A 24,330-nucleotide genomic window follows, 5' to 3' on the forward strand; every position below is an offset into this window, starting at 1 on the left:
GGTATTTTCCCTTGATTTGACAAACTTAATGCTCATTTAGTGAAAAAATTATAATTTTTTTATCTCAAATTAAATTTTAATTATAACTATGTATTTACTTTGATAATGTGCCGTAAAGATTAAATGTTTTTAGTGAAATAGTCTTGAAAATTTTAGATTTGTGGAGTTTGATCTTTTTTGAGAATTTTTTAATGTTTATTTTTCTTTTTATAATCTTGGATTTTTTTTTCTTGTTTCCTTTCTAAAATTGTGAATTAAGAAAACAAAAAAAAAGAATAAGAAACTCAAAATTTAAATAATTATCAATGTGGCACTATGTGTCGATGACATGGAGCATGTCAAATACACCTGTCATTGTGACACTAATCTTATAAACTTAGGGTGGATTTAAATTCACTTGAAATAAAATTAAGGGGGTGTTAAACTAAATTTTGTTGCCAAGTTCAGATGAGATTTTATGTATTTTCTCTGAACATAATAAAGGATATTCAAGAGTCATTAAACACCATTAATAATCATTAACAACAATATTTGCTTCTTTCCTCTTTTAAGAAGCGAAGTAACTCAATATTTTCTTCTTTCTTCTTTTAAGGAAAGGAAAACCTCTTTAAACCAATAAATTGAAAGAGGTTTATTCCAAAACTGAAAAAATACTAACAACCTTTTTCTTTTCCGACTCAATTAATTAATCACACATAGTAGGAACCCCAAAGTTATTAGCAGAGGCTTTCAATTATAATATTTAATTCGTAAAAGCATGAATTAATCATATCATAATAAATCACAGATTGTACCACTAAAAATGTGTAATTGCACTCCATTATTAAGTTTCACTTTCTTACCACTACACTTATTTACTCTCCGTATTAGAATTACCGACACCAATCAATTAAATCAAACTTTTGAAAAATCTAATTCATTGATTAAGTTTATCATTTATCTCAATGCATAATAATTCACGTCAGCTTATAAGCAACCATGAAGGGGTGTCTTCTATCTCATATTCGAGATATGATTCTATCAACTAATTATTATTCCATGAATGTAATTTGTTATCATCCAATTCATTAATACATTAAAATAATAAAAACAAACTACACATATCATAATTATTGTATCAAGATTAAATGAACTAAAGATATTATTTATTAAAATTCAGAACCTAAACAAATATCTCAATTTGGTCGGTTCAATACATACAAAATATACATTCTGAGTCTCTTTATGAACACAGGAATCCTTCTTGTTGGTGGTAGGCTCAGTATATGCTTTTGATTCTCCTGATTAACCCTTTTTGCATGTCTATCAGGGCTCTTGGATCTGTTACTTTATCAGTAGCTTGTTTGCAGTATTCATACAATTAAAGACATTCATATAGGGATATCTTCAATGGGATATGATTGTAATAACTCTAATGAAATCTAAGTAGAAATGTTATAGATTGATAGATACAATCAAGATTTCAAATAGGAATATATTCAAGTGTTATTATGCTTTGCTATATATGGGTAGTAATAGTCATGTTATCAGTACAAGTAAAGTTACATGTTTTCTTTTCAACATTCAATATCTTCATAGAAAAATTTCTCGAAAGCATCGACATGAGCATGTTGAAGAACAATTGCAACAGTCAAAGATCCATCCCCTTCATTCTCTGGGAGTATAACACAATCACCATCATACTCATGAATCCCTGGACTCATATGTATCTCTTTACCCCATCCAAAATCCAACCCCAACACTGGCAAACTTATCCAACTTATCACACCAAGATTAGGATTCCCATAAAAAGGCCCCTCCTTGTTTCTAAATGCATGAATATCTTGATATATTGACAAATCCTCTTGTTTTTTCAAGAAATTAATCGTTGAGTTTGCGTAATCACTTGTCACCATGTTAATAGCTTCTCTAACTCTTTTAGCAGCACATTCCAATGGGCTCGAGGCAATGTCACCTGAGGCCCCGGTGGCAATGACATCAACGATAGCATTGCCAAAGTAGGTATTAGGCAAAGGCGGATTCATTTTTTGACGTATGTTAACACAAATGCATAAATTTGTAGGCTGCTCAAATTTATGACCTCTTGCTTTGCATGCACATCTCCATATATGAGCAGTTACAACTTCATAACGCGTGTAACTACGCTCTTTACTGTCCTCTAAACATCTTCCTTGATTTGCTTTTTCTCTCAACATTTCTACTTGATGTTTAGTAAGTTTTAACATAGCGCCTTTCGTTGTTTTTTTCTTCTCGTTTTCAGTACTGGACTTGCCAATTAAAAGTGGTGGTGTGTTAAACTGTAAATGCTCAAAAGTAGGAGATGCATTTGCAGGTTCCCCTGCTCGGAGAAGTTTTCGATCATGACAAGGAGAAAACATTAACGGCTCTCCACGAGCAATCCTAGCCCATTCAGAGAAGAAATAAAGAGCACTTTGTCCATCAACAACAGCATGTGAGATTGCGAAACTGAGAGCAATACCACCACATTGAAACTTAGTGAGCTGCACAAACAACAAAGGGAGCTCATTAATTTCGACAGTGTAATCTACACGAGGAAATAAGCTATTATAATCCGGTGATAACAAGAAATCGGTGAGATTATCTAGCTTAGCATCAGCTTCAGCTTCCGTTAGAACAACCCCCGAGGCATCACAGTCTAGCTCAAGCCGGGACCCATTGATCCAACGTAAACGCCCAGCTAATGGATAGAAGTATACTAGCGCTTTGCTCAGTGAGATCTTGAGGGTATCGACGATTTCATCAGTAACAAAATCATTGAAATATTTATAGTAATAGATGGTTGGTACATGAGTTAGAGCAAATGTTTGATCAAATTCTGATAAGGAGACAGTGCCATTCCATGTTGCCTCAGCTGGCTTAACTACCCATTGATTCTTTAAGATAACTTTCATTTCTGTGATTCTTTAAGATGTTATGTTGTGACAGAGTAGGTAAAACTATTTAAAGACCATATCAAAGAGCCTGAGTTACATGACCTAATTTTAAGGCATAAACACAAAGAAAATGTGTTATATTTGTGACTTGTTTCCTGCGTAAAGGACGTTTGTTAGTTAAAGGTAAATTTCTCATGAACTGAGTTAAGTCCTCACAAATCTATGATAACAACAAGATGTGTATGAACAATGTAATTTTACTTGTTCCAAAATTATTGCAGAACTTGATGTACAAACTTTATGTGTGATCTGCCCCACTCATCGTCATACAAATGCTGCGAAAATAAACATATGATGAGTTGTTTCATTGGAGGATCATGAAAAGAGCCTCCAGATATATTGAAAGTTTAAGCAATAGAATTTTAAGCCGTTTTAATTTTTTAATAAGCAATCACCATTAGGTTGTTATAATGACTAGAAGAGGACATGAATACCATGCCTCAAATCCACAAAGAAAAAGAAAAGATTGAAAAGACAATCTTGCTAGGAAAGAAAGTAGACAATACAAAACTCTTTTCAAATAACAAAGAAGAGTAGGTACCAAGTAGGAATTAAGTTGTAATGTTTTTTTAGGGATAAGAGTACCCACAATTTTTGACATCTGCATAATGAATAATTAATATGTGCATCCATTGCACTAATACATGGTATTTTCAATCATTAATTTCATGAAATCGGAAATGATCTTTATTTATGTTAAGCAATCTCACAATTATTAGGGTACTAAGTGAAATTGTTTTAAGATATTTGATATAACCCATCAGTGGCCCCTTAAAGTTGGCATGAAATTTCACTTAGGCACCTCAAGTGGGCGGTGTTCATTTTAGACACCTCATGGGACTCAAACCCAATATCTTATCATTATAGTGCATCAAAATTCAATTTGATGTCTTATCCTCTTTGTTTGATAGAGCTTGAATGTACGGTCTTACCCTCAAGCATTTTTTACTATGCTTCATCCGGATTTTAACCTGATGTGTTACCATTTTGATGCGATGAGACTCGAATTGATTGTCTTACCCTCAGCCAATGGTATAATAAACCGAAGTATAACATGACTTACCATTAGAGTCTATCAAAGTAATATTTAAATTCATGCTACTAAAACTTTACACCTTCTTCTACGGTGTCCAATTGAATATCCTTTGTCAAAAAAATATATAGTATATACAAGTACTATAAAATGATTCACAAAGTGAGTAAATGACATATTTGGACACCCTTAACACAATAGGTCATCATAGCTAAATGGTTTTAGACTGCTTAGATGGGTTCCAGACGTCTTAAATGAGCGAGTATTTGTGTGTAACACCCTTCGTAAAATTTTTAGCTTTGCCACTGTGTTATTTCATTTAAGAAATTTTGTAGAGCTGGTCATATTCAACCAGTAGTATATGCATTTGGTTCTTGGTCAATGTTAGTAACCTAACACTAATGTACTCTATATAAAAAAAAAAGATTATAGAAAATGCATACCTGATTTTATACTTATGATACCTTAATTACAGTACTTATCATTTTCCCTTCTCGATTCTCATAACGAGATAAACTAGAATGTGAGATAGAGAAAAGTTAAAATTCAATATCAATTGGCTAGGTCTCGTGCTAATAACACATTGTTACACATAATCAATATACTATAAGACAATTTATGCAAGAGATATCGAGAGTAGAATGTAGAGATCATCTTATGTTAAAAGTCTTCAAGTATCTCATGCGTCTCCCTGAATGAATAATCCTATTTATAGGTTGAGAAATACTCCAAAATCATCATATAAAATGTCATACTCCCTCCATTTCATTTTATGTGAAACTTTTTGAATTTCGAGATTCAGACAAATTTATTTTTGATCGTAATTTTTTCATAGATCTTTTAAACATTTTGAGGAAAATTATTATAAATTATATTATTTTTTACGTAATTTACAAATATATAAATTTCATTTGAAAAAACTTGAACATTTCTTGCACAAATTTTTTGTCAAACTTAAACTGACTGACTCACAAAAAAAAAATGTCACTAAATTGGGACAACAGAAATAATAAATAGATACATTTTTATTCAATAAAGGTTCATCAAACCTAGCAAATATATATAAGTAATTCATGTATTAACTGAATAAACAATCCACTCGTTCAATGAATTTATAATAAAACCAAATAAAAATCATCCTCTTTATTAAATCCAAAAGGGAGAAGGGTCAAATATGCCCCTAAACTATTTGAAAAGGTTTAGATATACCCTCCGTTTAAAGATTGGTCCATTTATACCCTCGCCGTCCAACTTTTGGTCTACATATGCCCTTTTGAGCGTTAGTTGGCCAACTCGGAATATCCAGCTCATTTTATTTTTATTCAAAAATGCCAAATGGATTTTCCACGTCATTTTTATTATTATCACTTGACATTTATATTCAAGTGAAAAGGGTCAAATATGCCCCTAAACTATTCAAAAAGTCTAGATATACCCCCGTTTAAAGTTTGGTTAATTTATACCCTCGCGTCCAAACTTTTGGTCTACATATGCCCTTATGGATGTTAGTTGGTCAATTCGAGATATCCAACTCATTTTACTTTTCTTTAAATGTCAAATGAATTTTCCACATCATTTTTATATATTATTACTTGACATTTATATTAAAAGAGAAAGGGGTCTTTTATGCCCCTAACTATCCGACCTAATTTTAAAACACATATATGACCCGTCTTTTAAGTAATCTATACAACCTGACCCTTTTTTTTTAAATACCCTATATGGGTCGGATTAGGGCATAATTGAACCATTTAAATGGCGAACACTATCGTGCTCTGATTGAAACTGCCGAGGAATCAATGGCACGACAACTAAAGGAAAAGGAAGTCGAGGTTTGAAAAGCGTTTAGGCGCAACGCAGAGCTGGAGGCGCAAATCTGGCAGGTAAGGGCTAGAGCAGAGGAATTCACCGCAACAACGTTACAGACACAACTGCAAGCTGCAGCAGGCGATGATGATGTAAATGACAAAATAATTCACACATATATGAGTCGGATTAGGGGCATAATTGAACTATTTAAAAGACGGTCGTATATGTGTTTTAAAATTTGGTCGGATAGTTAGGGCATAAGTGACCCCTTTCTCTTTTAATATAAATGTCAAGTAATAATATATATAAATGATGTGAAATCCCATTTGGCATTTAAAGAAAAGTAAATTGAGTTGGATATTTTGAGTTGACCAACTAACACTCATAAGGGCATATGTAGACCAAAAGTTGGACGTGAGGGTATAAATGGATCAAACTTTAAACGGGGTATATCTAGACCTTTCGAATAGTTTAGGGGCATATTTGACCCTTTTCCCTTGAATATAAATGTCAAGGGATGATACATAAAAAATGACGTGGAATATCCATTTGGCATTTAAATAAAAGTAAAATGAGTTGGATATTCCGAGTTGGTCAACTAACGTCCAAAAGGGCATATGTAGACCAAAAGTTGGACGGCGAGGTTATAAATGGACCAAACTTTAAACGGAGGGTATATGTAAACCTTTTCAAATAGTTTAGGGACATATTTGACCCTTTTCCCAATCTAAAAATATATTTGATATGGTTAAGATCCTTTAATTCCATTTTTTTTATAAAAAAAAAAATTATTGACACCCCTTTCCCTAATTTAATTAAAATTAGACCAAATCTCACTCACTTCAATTAAACCAGTTGAAAAATTACAAGAAGGAAGTTTTGGGCTAATCTCGCACTTCAAGATTTCCTCTCTGCACCAGAAACTACGAACATGTCTTCGAAGATCATGCTGAAACCTAAGGGGAAGAACACCAAGAAAGCTGAGGCGGCGGACGAGGACGACGGAGCAGTTGCGGCGGTGGGAAAGTTCGTGAAGGAGTGGGGGACATGGTCAGCAAAGAAAGCTAAAGTTATCACCCATTATGGTTTCATCCCTCTTGTCATCATCATTGGCATGAATTCTGAACCAAAACCCTCTCTTTCTCAGCTTCTTAGCCCCGTGTAAACCCCCTTTCTCAGATATCAATCGATTTGACTTCTATTGGTAATGGGTTGGTTTGGATTTTTGTTTTGCTGGATCACCCTGATACTCATCAATTTTATATTTGTCGAGCTAATTTTGGCTTTCGCTATGTATGGATCATTATTTGCAGCCCTATGTTAAAGTCCTTTTCTTGGTAATAATTGTTTGGGAATTTAGGGTTTAGGCTTAGATGTAATAAAACTATGTCTTGTTGGCTCTTTAATAGTCTTCTGATGCTAATGGCTTGTGAAACTTTAATAAAAGAGTTGCTTTTTTTTTTAGTGAATCAGCTTGATTTTGGTTATTTTGATGTGTGTGAAGTATGAAACATTTTTTTTTTTCATTTATGCTTGTATTATCATCTGTTTCTCTGTTTCATGTATTCTGGTGAATGTCTTTACTTACAATATTATGAAGTTGGTTAGCCTCTCTTCTATGGAAGGCATGGTTGAGCTATTATGAATCCCCTCTATTTTGCTTTCTTAGTAAATACAGATAATAGCTAACTCAACTAGAAGCTAGTCAATTAACTCGCGATTGAGACATGGTTGATGTTGATTGATTGATTGATGTGGCTGATGAAACTTCATGTTTCAGCCCTTCTCTTGCTTTCTATCTTCTTTCATTGATTGGGTTGAGCTGTTCTACTCCATATTGTAGTGTAGCTGTCAGGAATCTGGTACTTGGCAGAAAACAATTGAGATTTCACTTATAATAGGTTTATTGGTTATAGAAATAAGATGCTTTGTTAATGATATCCTGCTAGGAGCGGGAGATAGGCATCCTCTGTTTTTGCTTCTCCATGTTGTCGATACGTGAGTCGAGTTCTTGTAATGTTCTAGTTTTATATATCATATGAAGTCTTCTCTGAAAGGGTGATTTTTTTTATTTGTATACCTACTGATCAATTTAAGCAGTTTTGTTCTTTGCATATGAGACAAGCTTTAAGGCTTTGGTGGATTCCCAAATTACAAAATGCATGACCGCGTTAGGCTGTTAGCTTGAGTTTATCATTTGGGGATACTTTTTAATTGATTTCTTAGTAACTGAATTTAATAGTGGAGCGTAGTGGCTAGTGGATAAAACCATCTACTGTAGTTGTATGTGCAATAATTGAAGCTTATTCAACTGAACTCTCTGGTAGTTGTTTTGTTATTACTATCACCATGTCTTATAACTCGTTTCCTTTTATAATGGATGATTACCTTCATTCTCTGAAAAGATGGAAGAAATGTTTTTTCCTTCGTTTCAATACCTTTGTGATTCTTTCTCCTCTCTTATACCCTAGATGGGAGATGATTAAAGACTTACTTGTTACTGGAAAGCTTGTGGATATTTCACAGGAGCATGTTGGTGAAAACAAATGATCTAGTTGTTTGCATTTGGATTAATAGCTCCTCAGATAACTTTAGTGTTAATATTGACTTGACGGAGAGCTGATTCATTATTAGTGTTGGCTCATTTTGATTATTGAGATCGAGAAAGCACTTGTCTGTCATTCTCTGTCATGTTGGTTGCTGATTTTAGTTCTGGAGTAGTTGTGCTTTAGTTTCCTACTTGTTTGAAGGTGAATAACATCTCCTTCTTGTGAAAGAAGCTTCAAAGTGCATTTTAGTATTTGCTACAATAAGTCTTCTTTTCTCTGATCATGTAGTGAAACGGTTGAGTTTAATGTGCGAGTAGAGTGATATTTTGTTCCTGTACTACGTGTTTGTGGTGTTTTTTCTTTCACATATTGTTTCTTCTGCTTTGTTTATAGTATTATTTGTTGTTGATACTCTTCTTCTCTCCAATATTTTCTATATTGTTTCTTCACTATTGTATTTCTTTTTCTTACTTATTTGGATATGCTTTACTTGAGTTGAGGGTTTATCAGAATAACCTTTCTAGCTTCACAAGGTTCGGTGTAACGCTGTGTACATACCGTCCTCAAGTACACACTTGTGCGTGCGATTTCATTGAGTACTTGTGTCTATAACTAGCATCTACCATTTATCGCAATTATTAAAAATTGTGATTAGCTTTTATCAATTTTAGGCTATTAAAAATATGGTTGGTTGTTAAGTTTGATAAAATATCAGTACAATCATTTTTAATCCAAAACTACTCGTCACATATGAACTTATCAATACCACATAAACACCTTTGACTTAATTCTTTTAGTACTTTTCATTCCTTTTTTTTCTGTTAAATAAAATGATTAATTTAGAACTGCATGAGAATATTTATAGCAACACAGATTTCTTGTGATCAACCTAATAACATGCATGCATGAGAATATTTTAGTATTTTTTTCTCTTATTATTATATCTTAATTTAATCAATCAAGAATATATATGAGATATATTTAATTTAACCCCTTAACATCCTTAAAATTAACACAAAAAGTATTAATTATAATGCAAATTGAGGAAAGAGTGACAACTTGTCCATTAATGTCATAAATTGTTCCGTATAAATAATATATCAAAAGATATAAAATATTGAGAGGAGCTCATATTTAAATTTAAAATTTAGAACAATTAAGAGGAAATTTGAGTAAGTCAATATTGAAAAAAAAAATCAAACTAAAATTTATAAATATTGTATAAACAACGTATGTGAATGTATATACATCTTTAATATACTCTTCAACTTGTGATTTAGAGCTGATATAATCCTCGTAACAAAAGTAGCTCATTTTAAAAAGTATGTGAACAACTTTTGTAACGATATTGGTATAAGCCAACTACTTTAATTTTATAATGAGGAATATATAAGCTCTAAATTGGAAAGTTGAGAAATATTTTATATCATATATGCATAGATATATATTATTTATACGCTATTGATACATTACATAACTATTTATACCATATCAATCTATTACATATAGGGAAATGCCTCTATTTTGTTAAAAAGAAATTTTGTCACCTGGCCCGTTTAAGAAAATCTCCAAAATTCATTATCTAGATTTTTACTTCATTTTCCATCTTTTCAACGATTATCATCATTCTGTTCCAATTCTCTTAGGAGTCGTTTGGCGTATAGTATAAAATTTAATAATGCAATCTTAAACTTATTTATCCCGCCATTTATACTTTAGTGATGGTATAAGTTATCCCATATATACTGATTGAAGCTCGACCTTTAACTCCAGTTGTCATATATAAACGATGAAATAACTTATCCTAGGATAACTTATCCCGAAATAAATAATCATGGTACAACTTCTTCCCAACTAAACAACACCTTAATCTTAATGTCTATGCCATGTTTCTATCATCAGAATGAAAAAAGAAACAGAACAAGAATACAAAGTACATGCAATTTTTTATCTTCCCAGCTTGCAACAGAAGAAAATAATTCCATTGTAGAAGAAATAATATATGGGTTGCTACATATTCTCATTGTTCCACCACTTCTCCCAAACAATCTCTCAGCCACCCCAAATGATTACAAGGTTTCTTAACTCAACATAGAAGCCAAATAGCTAACAGTCCCCAAAAGAGGAATAGCATACACTAAAGAGCATGTTGGTTTTAGATGAACTAAAGAATGTCAATTGGAAATGCCATCTAATGAGTAATAGCTTGCCGGCGTTTCTCTTTCTTCACCTGCTTGTATTGCTTATGTCCAGTTTGATGAGGATCATCTTGTTGCCTCTTGCTTTGCTGATAGAGAATACGTCCACCTTCGTTTGACCAGAATTATACATACAATGAGGAAAAGAAGAATGTGGAACCCTCAGATATCAATGTTGTGACGAGCATTAATAGAGACAACATGAATGTCTTTGATTTTATCAAAAAACAAACCTAGAGTAGCCATGTCCACATAATAGTTTCATTAATGTGCCTTTGAGTTACCAGTTTCCTTTAATAGGCTCATGACAGTTCCCATTCAAAGCTCTGAAAGATATTGCTTTTGAACTTGAACTATACCCAAAACTGCCGCTGCCTGCAATATAGGAAAGGCTTAAGATCTCTAAAGCCAAATGCAGGGTGGTCTAACACCAAAGTCACTCGTATTTGTACATGAACTACTTACTTAAGGTGACGGAAGAATGCTTAGGTAACACATACAACAAAAGATGATAGGGAGAAATCAGCCGCTCCGGTAATAACAGCACCCTTGCTTCTGATCTCCAGGAGATAATTCAATGCTTCCGCTGTGATGATCTCACCAGGAATTAGAACTGGAATACCAGGTGGATAAGGACATACAAGCTCTCCACATATTTCACCGAGGCTATCTCTTATGCTGACTTTACGTTTTGTAGCAAAGAAGGCCTCTCTAGGACTCATTCTTATTCTAATATCATCAAGGCATACAAAATGATTTACATTTTTGCCTTCTTCTTTCACAGGTTGAGGAAAGTGAGAAGTTTGTGATAGATGGTTTAGACCAGCTACAAGCCGAAGGACATGATCTCTTTGAGTCCCTAAGTTAAATGCCAAAGTAAAAGATTTGGTCCCAACAAGTTCACAAACAACACCAAAATCATTGCACAAGATATCGTCTGCTTCAAAACCTGAAAGACCTAACTGCCATACACCAATGGTGAGTCGCAATGGGTCGATCTGGAAAAAACTTGAGAAACTTGGGAACTCAATGATTGAGATTCCAGGAATTTTACTAATCAAGCTTCTTGCTTCCAGAGCCAAGTCCATTGCTTTGTCAAAAACAGCCTCTCTATTTTCACTTAATTGGGCCCTGGCAGCATCCAGAGATGCTAAAAGCAGATAACTAGGGCTACTACTTTGAAGCATTTGAAGGCTTTTGCTGATTCTTTCTCTATTAACAAGATTTCCTTGCATGTGCAACATAGATGACTGCGTAAGCGAACACAAAACTTTGTGAGTAGACTGTACAGCAAGATCAGCTCCCTGGCTGAGGGATGAGCTAGGCAACTCTGGATGAAATCCTAAATGGGCCCCATGAGCCTCATCGACAATTACGGGGATATTATACGAATGACAAATATGACAAATCTCATCCAGGTTGCTGCATATACCATGATAGGTAGGGGAGACGACCAAAAGGGCTGCTGCTTTTCGGCCTTCCATTTCTAGCTCTTTGATTGCATCATTCACCTACATAACAAGAACTTCATTCTTTTACGGATACAAGTGTAATAGTCTTTCAAACACTTTTATAAATTTATCACTAGTTTGCATGATTTTACACTTAAAATATCGTTCCACTAATGCATTCAAGATCATTTAATTCTTGCATAAAGACGACGTTGATAAAGATGCATGTCAGGATGTTTTACTTGCCTGTGATGGAGTGATGCCACCAGCAACATCCCATTTGAAATCATATTCAGGGACGATATACTTAGGAAGTGCACCAGACAATACCATGGCAGATATGGCTGAGATATGAGAATTCCGTGGGAGAATAAGAGTATCTCCAGGTGAACAAGTCGCCATAATGGCCGCGTGAACTCCACATGTACTACCGCCAACAAGGAACCATGTTTCCAATGCTCCAAAAAGTCTTGCTGCTTCTTTTTGTGCTTCGAGAATGGGACCTTCTGGTGAAAACAGATTGTCAAGCTCCGGAAGCTCAGGCATATCATGAAGAAACGGTTTTGCACCAATGAGCTGAGTTAGTGATGATGGCGCTGCTTGTCCTCTATTATGGCCAGGAAAATGAAAACTTGCAGCATTTTCTTCAGCTGAAGCTTTTAAAGCACTAACAAGTGGAGGAAGTTCACTAGAACTCGCAACAGCACTTGGAACACAAGAAATTTCTGTTAACGGAATTCCCTTATATCCTACAGAGCTAGTATAGTTCTTGTTTTTCCCAAGCAATAAACTATTCCTTACCTGCAATACATGTTCAACTAATACCCACGTTAAACGTTGAAAAGGAAGACCTTATTGTGATGAATGATATATAATCAAATGAGTTGTTCACATAATCATCGCAACATTTCTTTTTACCAAATCTTAATACAAGAATTTCCAAGTATTTAGTGTTTCAGTAATCAGATACAAAGACACAAAATCTGAAGATACCTACAGTAAACCAATACGAATCTCTCCAAATGAAATGTATGCCTGAAGTATCAAAATTCTAATTGACCCATCAATTGAAATGCAAAATTGAAAATCTCAAACCTACATTTCACCCAAAAAGAAAATAAATGCTAACATCAAGAAACATCATAAGCCCTAAGCCATATTATGTTATTTCTTAGCCCTAATCTCAACCTACATTTTATCAAATTCTTCCATTTCTAAGCTATGATTATCATATTGGAGAAATTCGAAAAAATATATAAAGAAAAATTGAACTTGGAAAAACCCACTTGGGAAATGCAAGGTGTTAGTCTTGTACAAGGTCTGAAACTCCAGTTGTTGCAAAAATTCCCAAGAAAGCTCTGCAATCAAAGGTAATAAAAAAGAGTCAAATATGCAAATGAAACTGAAGCAAGTAACATAACAGAAGGAATCAAATTCGGATTCAGTACCACATCCAGACAAGTTGAAGCCATTGTTGGCTTCTTGAGAAATGGGCTACAGATAATTATTCTAATAAAACACTATTTATTTACCTCAATTACGATTTATATGAGTTAGTCTAACGTAATACAAATTTAGATAGTTTTGAAAGTCATTTTATTAGATGTTAAATAAATATTTTAAAGTTAAATTGTTACTACAAATTTAATCACATAAAAATTAATGATTTGTTTTGAGAAAATTTACAAGTACCTCTAGACTATGATCGAAATCTCAGAGACACACCTTAACTATTGTAAAGTCCTATTTATCTCATGAACTTATTTTTTAAAATAATTTTGTGCATATATTTGGCTAACGTGACATCCAAATATCTCCCATGCGCCTTAATTGCATTGAGTAACGAAGTGTGCCACATAAGATAAAAGGTGTATAAAATTACAAAAAAAAAATAAAATTCAGGGGTAATAGAACTTTAGGTTAGTTAAGGTGTGTATCTGAGATTTTGATCATAGTTTAGGGGTACTTGTTCATGTTCCCATTTATTTTAGATCACAAGTTTTAAAATTCTTTATTTATTGAGGGTCAAAAACAGACCTAATTCTTTTTTTTTAGATTATAATTTATTAATTTTTTGTCAAAGTAGAATGTTTTGTTCATGTGAATTGTGATGTCAAAATTTTTTTAAACAAAAGAGAGAGAGAGAGAGGGTGTATTTTTCAAACTAATCATATATTTATATAAGAGGAAATTCTAGGTCTGCCTACATGGCACCACCGCATTTAAAATTATTTATTTTCAAAACTAGCCCTCTCTTTAATGAAAAATTATGATTTTTATGAAAAGTTAAATTTTTTATGAAAAATTATGACTTTAATGAAAAGTTGTTACTTTATGAAATGTTATGATCTTTATGAAAGGTTGTGACAATTTTGAAGGATTGCAACTTTTCCAAATAGTTATGACCTTTCTAATAAGGGAACAATAAACATTTGTTTACACTAGGGCTGACAAGGGGACAGGGACGAGGACTGGGGGACGGGATGAGGATCGGCGATGAGGGGATTTTGGCTGGGACCGGTATTGGGGGACAGAAATAGGTCCCATCCCGTCCCACTATATATACGGAATGGATGAGATTTGGGGGGACGAGATTGGGAATTTTTTTTGTTTTTTAAGTACTTATTTATTTGTATTGAAATTATATGTTTTTATCTAATAAATTTTAAATTTAACTTTTAACTTTCAAATTTTAAATTTCAAATTAAATTATCAAATTTCAAGTTTTAATTTTCAAATTTCAAGCTTTCATGTTTCAACTTTAAAGTTTTAAATTTCAAATTTGAGAAGTTTAATTTGTATTCAAATATTTTAAAGTAATATAAACTTGAAATTTCAAATGTCAAGTTACAAGTTTTAAATTAAGTATTTTAAAGTTAGTTTAGTACTTTAGTATATATTTAATTGTATATATTAAAATTAAAATGCAATACAATAATTGTATAAAAAAACTTGAATAAAACCTTCAAATTTATCAATAGAACTTAGAAGTTACAATTAACAAATATTAGTAGGATAACTAATCTATGCAACCACCTTCTAAGAAGGGTGCTGTTTCAATAAGTTCTCATATGTAAATCTAATATCTGTTACAGATATTAGATGAGTAACTAATTTTAAACAGCCACCTTCTAGGAAGGATTCTGTTTCAATTAGTTCTCGTAAGTAATCTAATAATATCTGTTTTCTCCTTTAAAATTCAATTCTAATTGTCGCATCATACCGATGGTGATATCCTCCGTTGTTGGCAAACTTGTTAAAAACTCTTGTGACTCTAATTCATTATCACTGCATTCTATTTGTGTTTTGATCCAAATTGCTTGTTTGGTAGCAAATTATTATTCCTCCTATCGGCATTGACTAGTCTTTAAATAAAACTGTTGTTTTCAGACTGTGTTCCGCCAATGAATGTTTATGATCACCAATTTGAAAATCACCACACTGAAAGCAACCTCCGGTGGAACTAATGAAGCTTGAATAGCTAGAACATCACGAACCATTTTGCTCAAAATTAGAAATGCAACGCTTCGCCTACTCCGCCAGCCTAATAAATCTTCATTGCAATCTTTGATTTGCAATGCTTCTAAAGATTGATTAAGATATTCTTCAAAATTATCACGGTTAGTAGAATTAAGACCAAGAACACCTCGCATATAAGTTGAAATTCGAACTTCAAAATCAATCTCAGGATTAGAAGTTTGACCAACTTCTCCTTGAATATTTTCCATAGTTCTATATTTTTCATACCATATTTTTGCTTTTACTTTTATGCTAGACTTACACGTTTCACAATTGAAATTTTTCGGTAAAATTTCTAAAGTTTCATAAAAAAAAGTGTCAACAAGGCCCTGCACACCTCGTCATTTATAATCAGGATGAAGTAAAGTAGCAGTTAAATAAATCTGAGGAATAGGAAAAAAAATATATTTTAATACCTTCAATTGCAATCCTAAATTTATCTATTTTTTCATATTTAGAAAATTGAATTGTAAGAGACAAATATTACTTAAAACTAATGAAATAGTAGGATAATAAATATCAGAAAACATGGTTGTAGCATCATAAAAAAGTCTTAAAAATTATAAATAGTTATTTAGTTTCTTCCCAATCTTTATCACAAATTCTATCTAATGTTCAGCATTATGAGCATAAAACACCATTTGTATGGGTCTTCTATATTTGTAAGCAACTGAAAGTATTTTGTAAAAAGAATTCTACCTTGTTTTAATATGTCTTGAAATTTTTCTAGGTGACAATTCACATAGTAAACAACGCTCATTAAATTTCCTAATTCTAGCGCATTGTTAGTATGAAAAATCCAGGCAACGACATATTCAATTTTTATGCAACCACAATCAAATAATGAAATACCATCTTGTACAACCAAATTTAATATATGTGCAACACATCTAACATGAAAAATATTATTGTCAATTGGACATAATCTAACTTTTAACATTTTAGCAGCGTTTGTATTATTAGATGCATTATCTAATGCGACAGACATTACTTTATCTATAACCACGTAATTATCTAAAACACTTAAAATATTTGAAGCTAAATATCCACCAGTTTTTTTTCTACACATTTTTTATAACTTAAGATTCTTTTTTGCAAATTTCAATTATGATCAATCTAATGTGCTGTAATAGTTAAATAATCATTTCCATTAACACTATGACCCATGTCCGAAGTTATAGAAACTCTACTATCTAATATGCAAAATATACAGCGAAGAAATTGATAATGTTTACGTTGATATTCATAAATATAAGATTTAACAGTATTTCTTGAAAAACTTCTATAAGAAGGATTATAAGTTTGTTGAATATATTCAATAAAATCGGAATTTGAAGGAAAGCTGTAAGGCAAAATCACAAACAGAAATCATTTTTGCTAAATTTTCGCGATTTTATTCCTTATTATATTTATGTTGTGTTAGTGGACCACCGGGGTTAAAAGGATCTAATGTTCCTTGAACCATGTTAGAAACCCTACCGATGCATTACCACTAATATCAAATTCATTAATTGGAATTTCTTTTTTTCTATTGGCTAATGCTTTAACTTCTTTATATTGAATCGGCACACAAGATAACAAATGTCTTTTTAATTACCCTGTCCCACCTTGACCCCCACTTTGTTTATGTTTAAAAGGTTGCTTACACTTATTACAAATAGTAACACTATTTTCCTTATCGAAAGTCATAAATTGCCACACAATAGAAGTTTTAGGACATTGATACTTTACCTTCTCCCTTGTGGGAGGTATAAGGGGTGGACGTCCACAATTTTGCTACGTTGAATTTATCATTTCATTTGGAACTTTTGTCACCGAACTAGTAGGTGTATCTTCTAAATTCTCTTCTCCCAAATCATCTTCTACTTCTTCACCTAAATTTTCATCAAGATTATGATTAATATTACCATAATGTTGTTCTAAACTTTTGTGATCAAGTTGAAAATTTGAATTAGTATCATAAGCAGTATCATCAACATAAGTAGAATCATTTATATTAAATCTAACTCTAGACATTAATTTAGATGAAGTGCCATGGTATTTACAATTCTTTTTTTCTTACTATTTTTTAACCAAAATTAAATATTTTAAAAATGTCACTTTGTTCATTATCTTGTTCTTTATCTTTTCCTTCGGTGTATTTTGCTAGAACTCATACTTTATTATATATAAAGTGTAATATAAAAACAATAATAACACAAAAAATAAAGACAAAAAATAAATATAAATATTATGAAAGGAATGTACCAAACGCATGCGTTAATAGCAGACATTTAACGATTCTTGAAGCTTGTAGTTTGTTGTAACTTGTACTTTGAAACTCAAACCAACACTTGATAGCAAATATGAAATTATATATATATATATATATATATAAAAGTTGATATAATATGAAAATTTAGAATTAAAAATTACAATATATGTAATATAATAAAATGAGAATTAAAATGAATAGAAATTAAAACTTAAGATTGTGGCTTGAGAGTTGACAGGATATAGAAAAATAGATGAGAGAAATGAGAATAGATGATTTTGTAAGAAATTTTAAGGGATAGAGGGGTATTTATAATATTAAAAATGGATTAAAGTGTAGTTATTATAACTTGAGGGTTTAAATTAAAGTATTAAAAGTAGTGATGGTAGGGGGTGTTTGGAAAGTCAAAAAGGGGGAAAAATCCGTTGCCCCCCCCCCAACTAGATGTTTTCCCAACGGCTGGAAACGACTAGTATATATATATATATATATATATATATATATATATATATATATATGGGATACCGTGAACCGGCCGAGACTGGGTTGGGTCGATCGGGATGCATAGGTGAACCGGCCCCTGACCGGTCCACTAATCCCCCAACCCTAAAACCCCGAAATTAAAATGGGTACAGGTCCGGCGGGCCGGATCTCAAGCCAAACGCGGGCCAGGGCGGACCGACCCGATCCCCCTGCTACCCCTAGTTCACACTATCATTTTTTGCCGAGAAATAGAGATATTTTTGCTCATTTTACGACAACAAAAATTCTGAACTTCTTTTTCTTCTTCCTCCTTTTCTTCTTCTACTACTATTTATATACTTTGTTCATGTCGAGTGGCTCACTGACACCATGGTTAATGTTATAGACCAGTATGTATTTTTACAATCATTGATAAAAAAAAATTCTAAACTACTTCTTCTTCTTCTTCTACTACTATTACTAAACAATTATATATTTGTGTACTTTACTCATGTTGAGTGACTCACTGACAATATGATTTAGGTTACAGATATTGGTCTGCATGTTTACAATTATTGGTTAATGTTTTTGTTATTAAGGATAAATGATAAGATGTGATAATTTTTATTTTTCTTTACATTATTAATGTTTGATAATATATGATCTTTTATTTAAGATAATATAGTTTTTAATTTTAATGGAGGATAGGTTTTTTAAGTATTATTTTATAAATTCTGTGATATTAAATTCCTCCGCGAGGAACCCTAGGCTCGCCTACGTAGTGTCACCACAAACCAGGATTCCCTTTTCATTTATTTATATCCAATTTTAGCCCCTTTTTCATTAAGAGTTGTGATTTAAATGAAAAGTTGTGACTTTATGAAAAGTTGTGACTTTAATGAAGAGTTGCGACTTTTATGAAGAGTTGTGACTTTTGCGAAATGTTGTGACCTTTCCAAAAGGTTGCATCTTTTCCAAATAGTTTTAACCTTTCTGATAAGGCACAATTAAAATTTGTTCATACTACCGTTTGTCGTGTGTAAAAGATGGATTTCGTCTCATTTTAAAATAACGAAAATTCTGAACTACTTCTTTCGCACAATTAAATATTTGTGTCTTTTCTCTTGTTGAGTGGCTCACTAACACTATTGCTTGTGTTACAGATTCTGGTATGTATTTTTAAGGTCATTAATTTATACTTATGTTAAGGATAACAAATAAGATATTATATTTTCATTTTAATTTATGTTTTTATTGTAGTTTTTAGTTTAATGATGGATATGTTTAAGTATTATTTTACGGATTTCATGATATTAAATTTTCACGCGAAGCGTGGGTAATATACTAGTTAGGTATGAAACTCACACTCTCAATAGTTTAGGTATGATTTATAAAAAAAAGAGAGGATAATTTAAGTATGTTTTAACACTCATCTCTTATTTAATTCTTAATATTCATGTCAAGTCAAACTACGTTACATAAATTTAAATAAAAAAAATTAACATTTAGTAAAATAGTAGCTTGTACGTGCAGATCTACTAAGGCTCACGAGTGTGATGTGACACAACTTTATTAATTTTTTTTGGCTAAATATGTATATATAATAAAAGCAGTAGAAAAGAATTGAAAATATATACTACAAAGTGACAATCTTGATACTAAAAGTATAATTTTTTATTACGTTGTTTATGTTTCTTATCTACATAGTGGTTCGCACCGCAACAGGTCAACAACCAAGGAAAGTAGGTCCATTACCATTCGGCTCCGGACCAGGCTGAGAAAAGGGCTTAGAGAGAAACTTAGGATATTACTTAAGTCAAGCTCAAAATAGGTCGTCTATTGCTATATCTCCTTCTTGCCCCCTCCCTCCCCCGACATAGATAGCTAGATAGATACAAGTGTACTTAAGGAAAATAGCAAACCTTGTCATCTGGATGAAAGAAATATCATCCTAATGAAAGCCTGGTTTTTCCTTTATCAATGTTTGAGATGCCTGATTCTGCCAATTTCCCTAGTTGACAATATGACTTTAATTTATTTAGTTGAGTGAAATTAGACCAATAGTCTTTCTGAATGTGATAGTTGATAATTGTGATTCTTTGCTCGTTCAATTCGTGCCATCACACTCTGGCTTTAGAATCTGCCGAACAGATCTAAGCGAAAAATAGAAAAAAGTGTCTGGATTTCAATTGAATACCCTTTTTCTTTGTTCCAGGTACAATCACTATAGAATGACGTTTTCTTTCCTGTACTTTTTTGTTTGACTTTCCCTATTTGATCTAGTAAGGAAAAAGGCAGACCGCTTACCACAAACAGAAGATCAATATCGCATAGAAGACCTGATATCGTTCTATTAGAGATACTTATTCAGGTTGTAATACTTCCTTATAGTGAATGAAATAGCCTTTTAACTAAATAGATATGGGCATAGAGAGAATCCTGAACTATAGGAAAAAAGGAGAGCCATTTACCTACGGAAGGAAAGGAACAAGCAAAAGTTGAACTCTACCTATCTATTTAGAAAGTGAAAGTTCTTGCAGGTGTGACAGTATGAGTAGACGGTGCTCTTCTCTTTACGGGTTCATATTTTGCTAAGAGAGCACTAAAAGAAAAGAACCAAGAAACACAACAGCATAGGAACCACGAGACCCCTGATATACCGCGGTTTCACAGTATTATTAATACTTTTTCCTTAAGTTTAGTGTGTCCAAAAGCCTTTTTGTGCTAATTTTTATATAAGTTTCTCCTTATTTGCAGGAAAATTGTCCAAAGATGAATGCGGAGGTTTTTGAGTGAAGAAATGCAGAAGAGACCACCTACGGAGCTTGTGACGGTCCGTCATGCTTGTGACGATCCGTAGGTGGCAGCGTAGTGCAATTGCTGAAGGAAGATGGAGAAGTCTGACCAAGTGTGGTGTTACGGAAAACGTGACGGACCGTCGTAGCCATGACGGTCCGTCCTGCAGGTTCGTCATGAAGATCAGAGAAGTAGCCCCAGTACCCATATTCCAAGAGTTCAAGTGTTTTGGAACGGAGCCCCTCGAACCGTTGTGCTCGTAACGATCCGTCATACCTACCGTCGAGGGTAATGAAGAGAGAAGCAGAAGAAATTTCATCAAGTATGGGATGACGGAGTCCATGACGGTCCATCGTGACCACGATGATCCGTCGCGATATCCGTCGATCCAGCCGCGTTTTTGACAGATTTGCAGCAAATAGAGTCCGTGTTTAATAAGGTTTTTATTTTCTATAAATAGTTCGAAAAACCTCATTTTTGAGGTTAGACTCTGGATTATTTGGTTAAACTCTGGATCATTTTTAGACCTTTGAATATTGGGAGACTCTTGATTATTTTGTAGACTCTTTGAGAGATTATTGATTATCTTGAGACTTTTATCATTGATTGCTGGTGACTTTTGCTGATTAATCAAGTGAACTTTCGGATTTTACTCTTTCTCATCGAAGTAAGTGCATGAATTCTTGTATCACATATTTGAATATTGTAATTATGACTATGAGTAACTAAACTCCATATCTAGGGTTGTGGGAACCATAGGTCAATAATGAGGTAAAACCTAACTAAAATAACAATTCTAGAATAATGTCTTGCATGTATTGATAATTCTTTCGTTTAGAAGTCTTTTTAACGGATGACCAACGTTAGAACTTGCCTTAATGCTACTTGCCGGACCAAGGAGGTAGATAATAGGAAAAGAATTATCAACATAGATTTAGTGTATACTATCTAATAGGCTAGTATTGATTGGTACGAGGTAATAACTTAGTCAAATATCGAATACGATGCTTAATATGAGGTAAAGATAAGGGTTAGGATAGCAACACACGTAGCCGGACCAAGGTGCGGAGTGAAATTTTCTAGATGTCAGACCAAAGATTTAGAAATACATAACTTATCACTTTGCATGCAAGATACTAGGAAAGAATTGTTATAGTTAGACTTATCAAGTTATGAACCTGTGGGGAACACGTGATCCCTAGTTACTTTGATTAATTGATTAAACTCCAACATTCGAAGCTGTTAGTTGTATCCTTTTATTTCGCTAGTTATTTTCATTTATTTAGGAATAGAAACCCCTCTTTTTATCATTTTTGCTTTCCAAGGAAGTAATTGACTGAACAATGGTAGTAATAAATTGAAGTTAAGTCTAAACTATTTTCTTCGTAGGAACGATTTCAACCTCACTAGTTGGGTTATTTACTTGACACGACCACTTTACTTCTTATTTGAGAAGTATGTTTGAGCGTATCAACCCCCTAAATTTAGGCAAACTCTTATCTTTTGATTAAATGAGAAGATGAAAAGGTATTTTATTCCAATCGATCTATTGCCACCTATACATAGATCAGCATATATCCATCCAAACACAACTTAGATTTTTTTCTTTAAATGAAAGATACTTTGTCCCTGGGACATGAATCGTCTAAACAAAGGAAATGGACATTTATCAAGCAATAAGAAATAAGAGAAATCTTTTTCCACATATTCCATCTATTTAAAACATAAAGAATCACGAGAACATGAAGAGGAGAATTTGATCTATGCTAGATATATCATTGGCTCAAATATTTTATATTTTTCAATTATTCACACAAATTTGATGTCATAGAAAATAGGGATAAGACAAAAGACCTCCTAGACTATGAATGGAATCTCAAAGAAACATTAAGCTAAGACCCTATTACCTCCGACCCAATTTTTGTGTCATTTTGTACATTTTTTAAGCTTACGTGGCTCCAAACATCTCCCATATGTCTCAACTACGTGGAGTAATGGAGTGTGCCATGTAAGACAAAAATTATAAAATTACAAAAAAAAGAATTTTTTTTTTGGGGGGGGGAGGGGGGGGGGGATAGGACCTTAGTTTAGTTAGAGTGTATTTTTGAGATCTCGATTATAGTCTAGGGGGTACTTGTGTTTTATCCCTAAAAATAGGGAATAACATAGTTGGTTGAGTCTGCATACCTATTTTTTCACACCGTTCGATCTTCAAATATAATTTATTTTTCAATTTTTCACTCATGATACTTATAGACAATATTTTTATGTCCAGACACAACTTCAACCTTCAAATACTTTTTTTAAACTTCAAAAACTATTTTTTTTCCCTTTCAAATATCAACTATTTCATGTCCAAACTTCTATTTCACATCATTTCAGAAAATATTATAATAAACATATAAGGAATATATTTAATTGATTTACTAAATATTGACCTATAAAATCGTAGTTAAATTGAAGAAAATCTAACCGAAAATTACAGCCTTGATATTTTTCACTTTGCCACTATAAATTCATCACCTACTCTTTTATTTCTCTTTGTCCCTTAGTTTTTCCAATTTCAATACATTTTCTTCTGAGGTATTCATAAATTTCTTTTCTCTCTTGCCTCTAACTTTTTTTTTGTTTTCTAATATAAATTTTGTCGAACTTTCTTTTTTGGGTGGTTCATCAGAAACCTTCTATGTATTTTTCTTAATTTCTTTGAATGATTAATGTACATTGGTTGATTTTGTAGGTTTTATAATTTTTGAGTTATTATTTTGGAAAAAAGATAAATATATTTCCAAACTATCGTAAATGATATGCATATATCCCCCGTCATACTTTTAGGACATTGGTGCCTCTGCCATCTAAAAACTAGTATATAACATTTATACTAATGCACATACACATGTCATAATCTAATCCACCGACTTGATATTTATTAAATTTCGTATCAATGGATAAAATTGTGTCACGTGTATCCATTTATCCTTCCGTTAGAGTGAACGACATATATGCTCAAGTTTTTGGACAACAACGACACCAATATCCCAAAAGTATGATAGAGGATATTTGCATACCATTTCGATAGTTCAAGAGGTATTTTGTCCTTTTTCCCTATTTTTTTTCTAAATTATTATTTGATGTTGCATTGTTTTATCAATCTTGAATTTGTAATACTTTTTTCTTACATTTGATAATTTAGAACTTTTATCCAATTCTATGATACTTCCTCTTGTTACTGTTGTATCAAATTTTATTTCTTAGTAGATTTTACTTGGGGAAAAAACCACAAAAATAGTTGTGATTTTTCGATA

At 32.6% G+C, this 24,330-nt stretch overlaps 3 protein-coding genes across 4 annotated transcripts; 1 reads left to right on the plus strand and 2 right to left on the minus strand.

Annotated features, from left to right (window-relative positions):
• Positions 1–1,460: 1,460 nt before the first annotated feature.
• On the minus strand, positions 1,461–3,413 carry LOC101248691 (spermidine hydroxycinnamoyl transferase). Its single transcript, XM_004243011.4, has one exon. The coding sequence runs from the start codon at positions 2,910–2,912 to the stop codon at positions 1,557–1,559; it is 1,356 nt and encodes a 451-aa protein (XP_004243059.1). The 5' UTR covers positions 2,913–3,413; the 3' UTR covers positions 1,461–1,556.
• Positions 3,414–6,625: 3,212 nt separating this feature from the next.
• On the plus strand, positions 6,626–7,265 carry LOC101253699 (mitochondrial import receptor subunit TOM7-1). Its single transcript, XM_004242834.5, has one exon. It carries the CDS (start codon positions 6,728–6,730, stop codon positions 6,959–6,961), a length of 234 nt encoding a protein of 77 aa, XP_004242882.1. The 5' UTR covers positions 6,626–6,727; the 3' UTR covers positions 6,962–7,265.
• A 2,826-nt stretch (positions 7,266–10,091) lies between these two features.
• LOC101254006 (uncharacterized) lies at positions 10,092–13,568 on the minus strand. Of its 2 annotated transcripts, XR_742252.4 has the most exons (6): positions 13,443–13,568; positions 13,281–13,352; positions 12,241–12,795; positions 11,009–12,054; positions 10,777–10,918; positions 10,092–10,652 (listed from the first exon to the last, which is right to left on the minus strand). XR_742252.4 is itself a non-coding variant. In XM_004242835.5 (5 exons), exons 1-4 carry the CDS (start codon positions 13,464–13,466, stop codon positions 11,029–11,031), a joined length of 1,677 nt encoding a protein of 558 aa, XP_004242883.1. In that variant the 5' UTR covers positions 13,467–13,568; the 3' UTR covers positions 10,092–10,918; positions 11,009–11,028. The 2 variants fall into 2 exon arrangements, 1 of the variants encoding a protein (XP_004242883.1); XM_004242835.5 differs by having other exon boundaries at positions 10,092–10,918.
• Between the last annotated feature and the right edge of the window lie 10,762 nt (positions 13,569–24,330).

Source organism: Solanum lycopersicum, chromosome 7, assembly GCF_036512215.1.
Source record: "Solanum lycopersicum chromosome 7, SLM_r2.1".
In the NCBI taxonomy this organism is placed as follows: Eukaryota; Viridiplantae; Streptophyta; class Magnoliopsida; order Solanales; family Solanaceae; genus Solanum; species Solanum lycopersicum.

Coding starts and splice junctions, on each gene's coding strand:
- LOC101248691 (XM_004243011.4), bottom strand. CDS start 2,912: ATGAAAGTTATCTTAAAGAATCAATGGGTAGTTAAGCCAGCTGAGGCA.
- LOC101253699 (XM_004242834.5), top strand. CDS start 6,728: ATGTCTTCGAAGATCATGCTGAAACCTAAGGGGAAGAACACCAAGAAA.
- LOC101254006 (XM_004242835.5), bottom strand. CDS start 13,466: ATGGCTTCAACTTGTCTGGATGTG. Junction 12,796..13,280: donor TAACACCTTGCATTTCCCAA/GTGGGTTTTTCC, acceptor CATGTATTGCAG/GTAAGGAATAGTTTATTGCT. Junction 12,055..12,240: donor GTGGCATCACTCCATCACAG/GCAAGTAAAACA, acceptor CTTGTTATGTAG/GTGAATGATGCAATCAAAGA.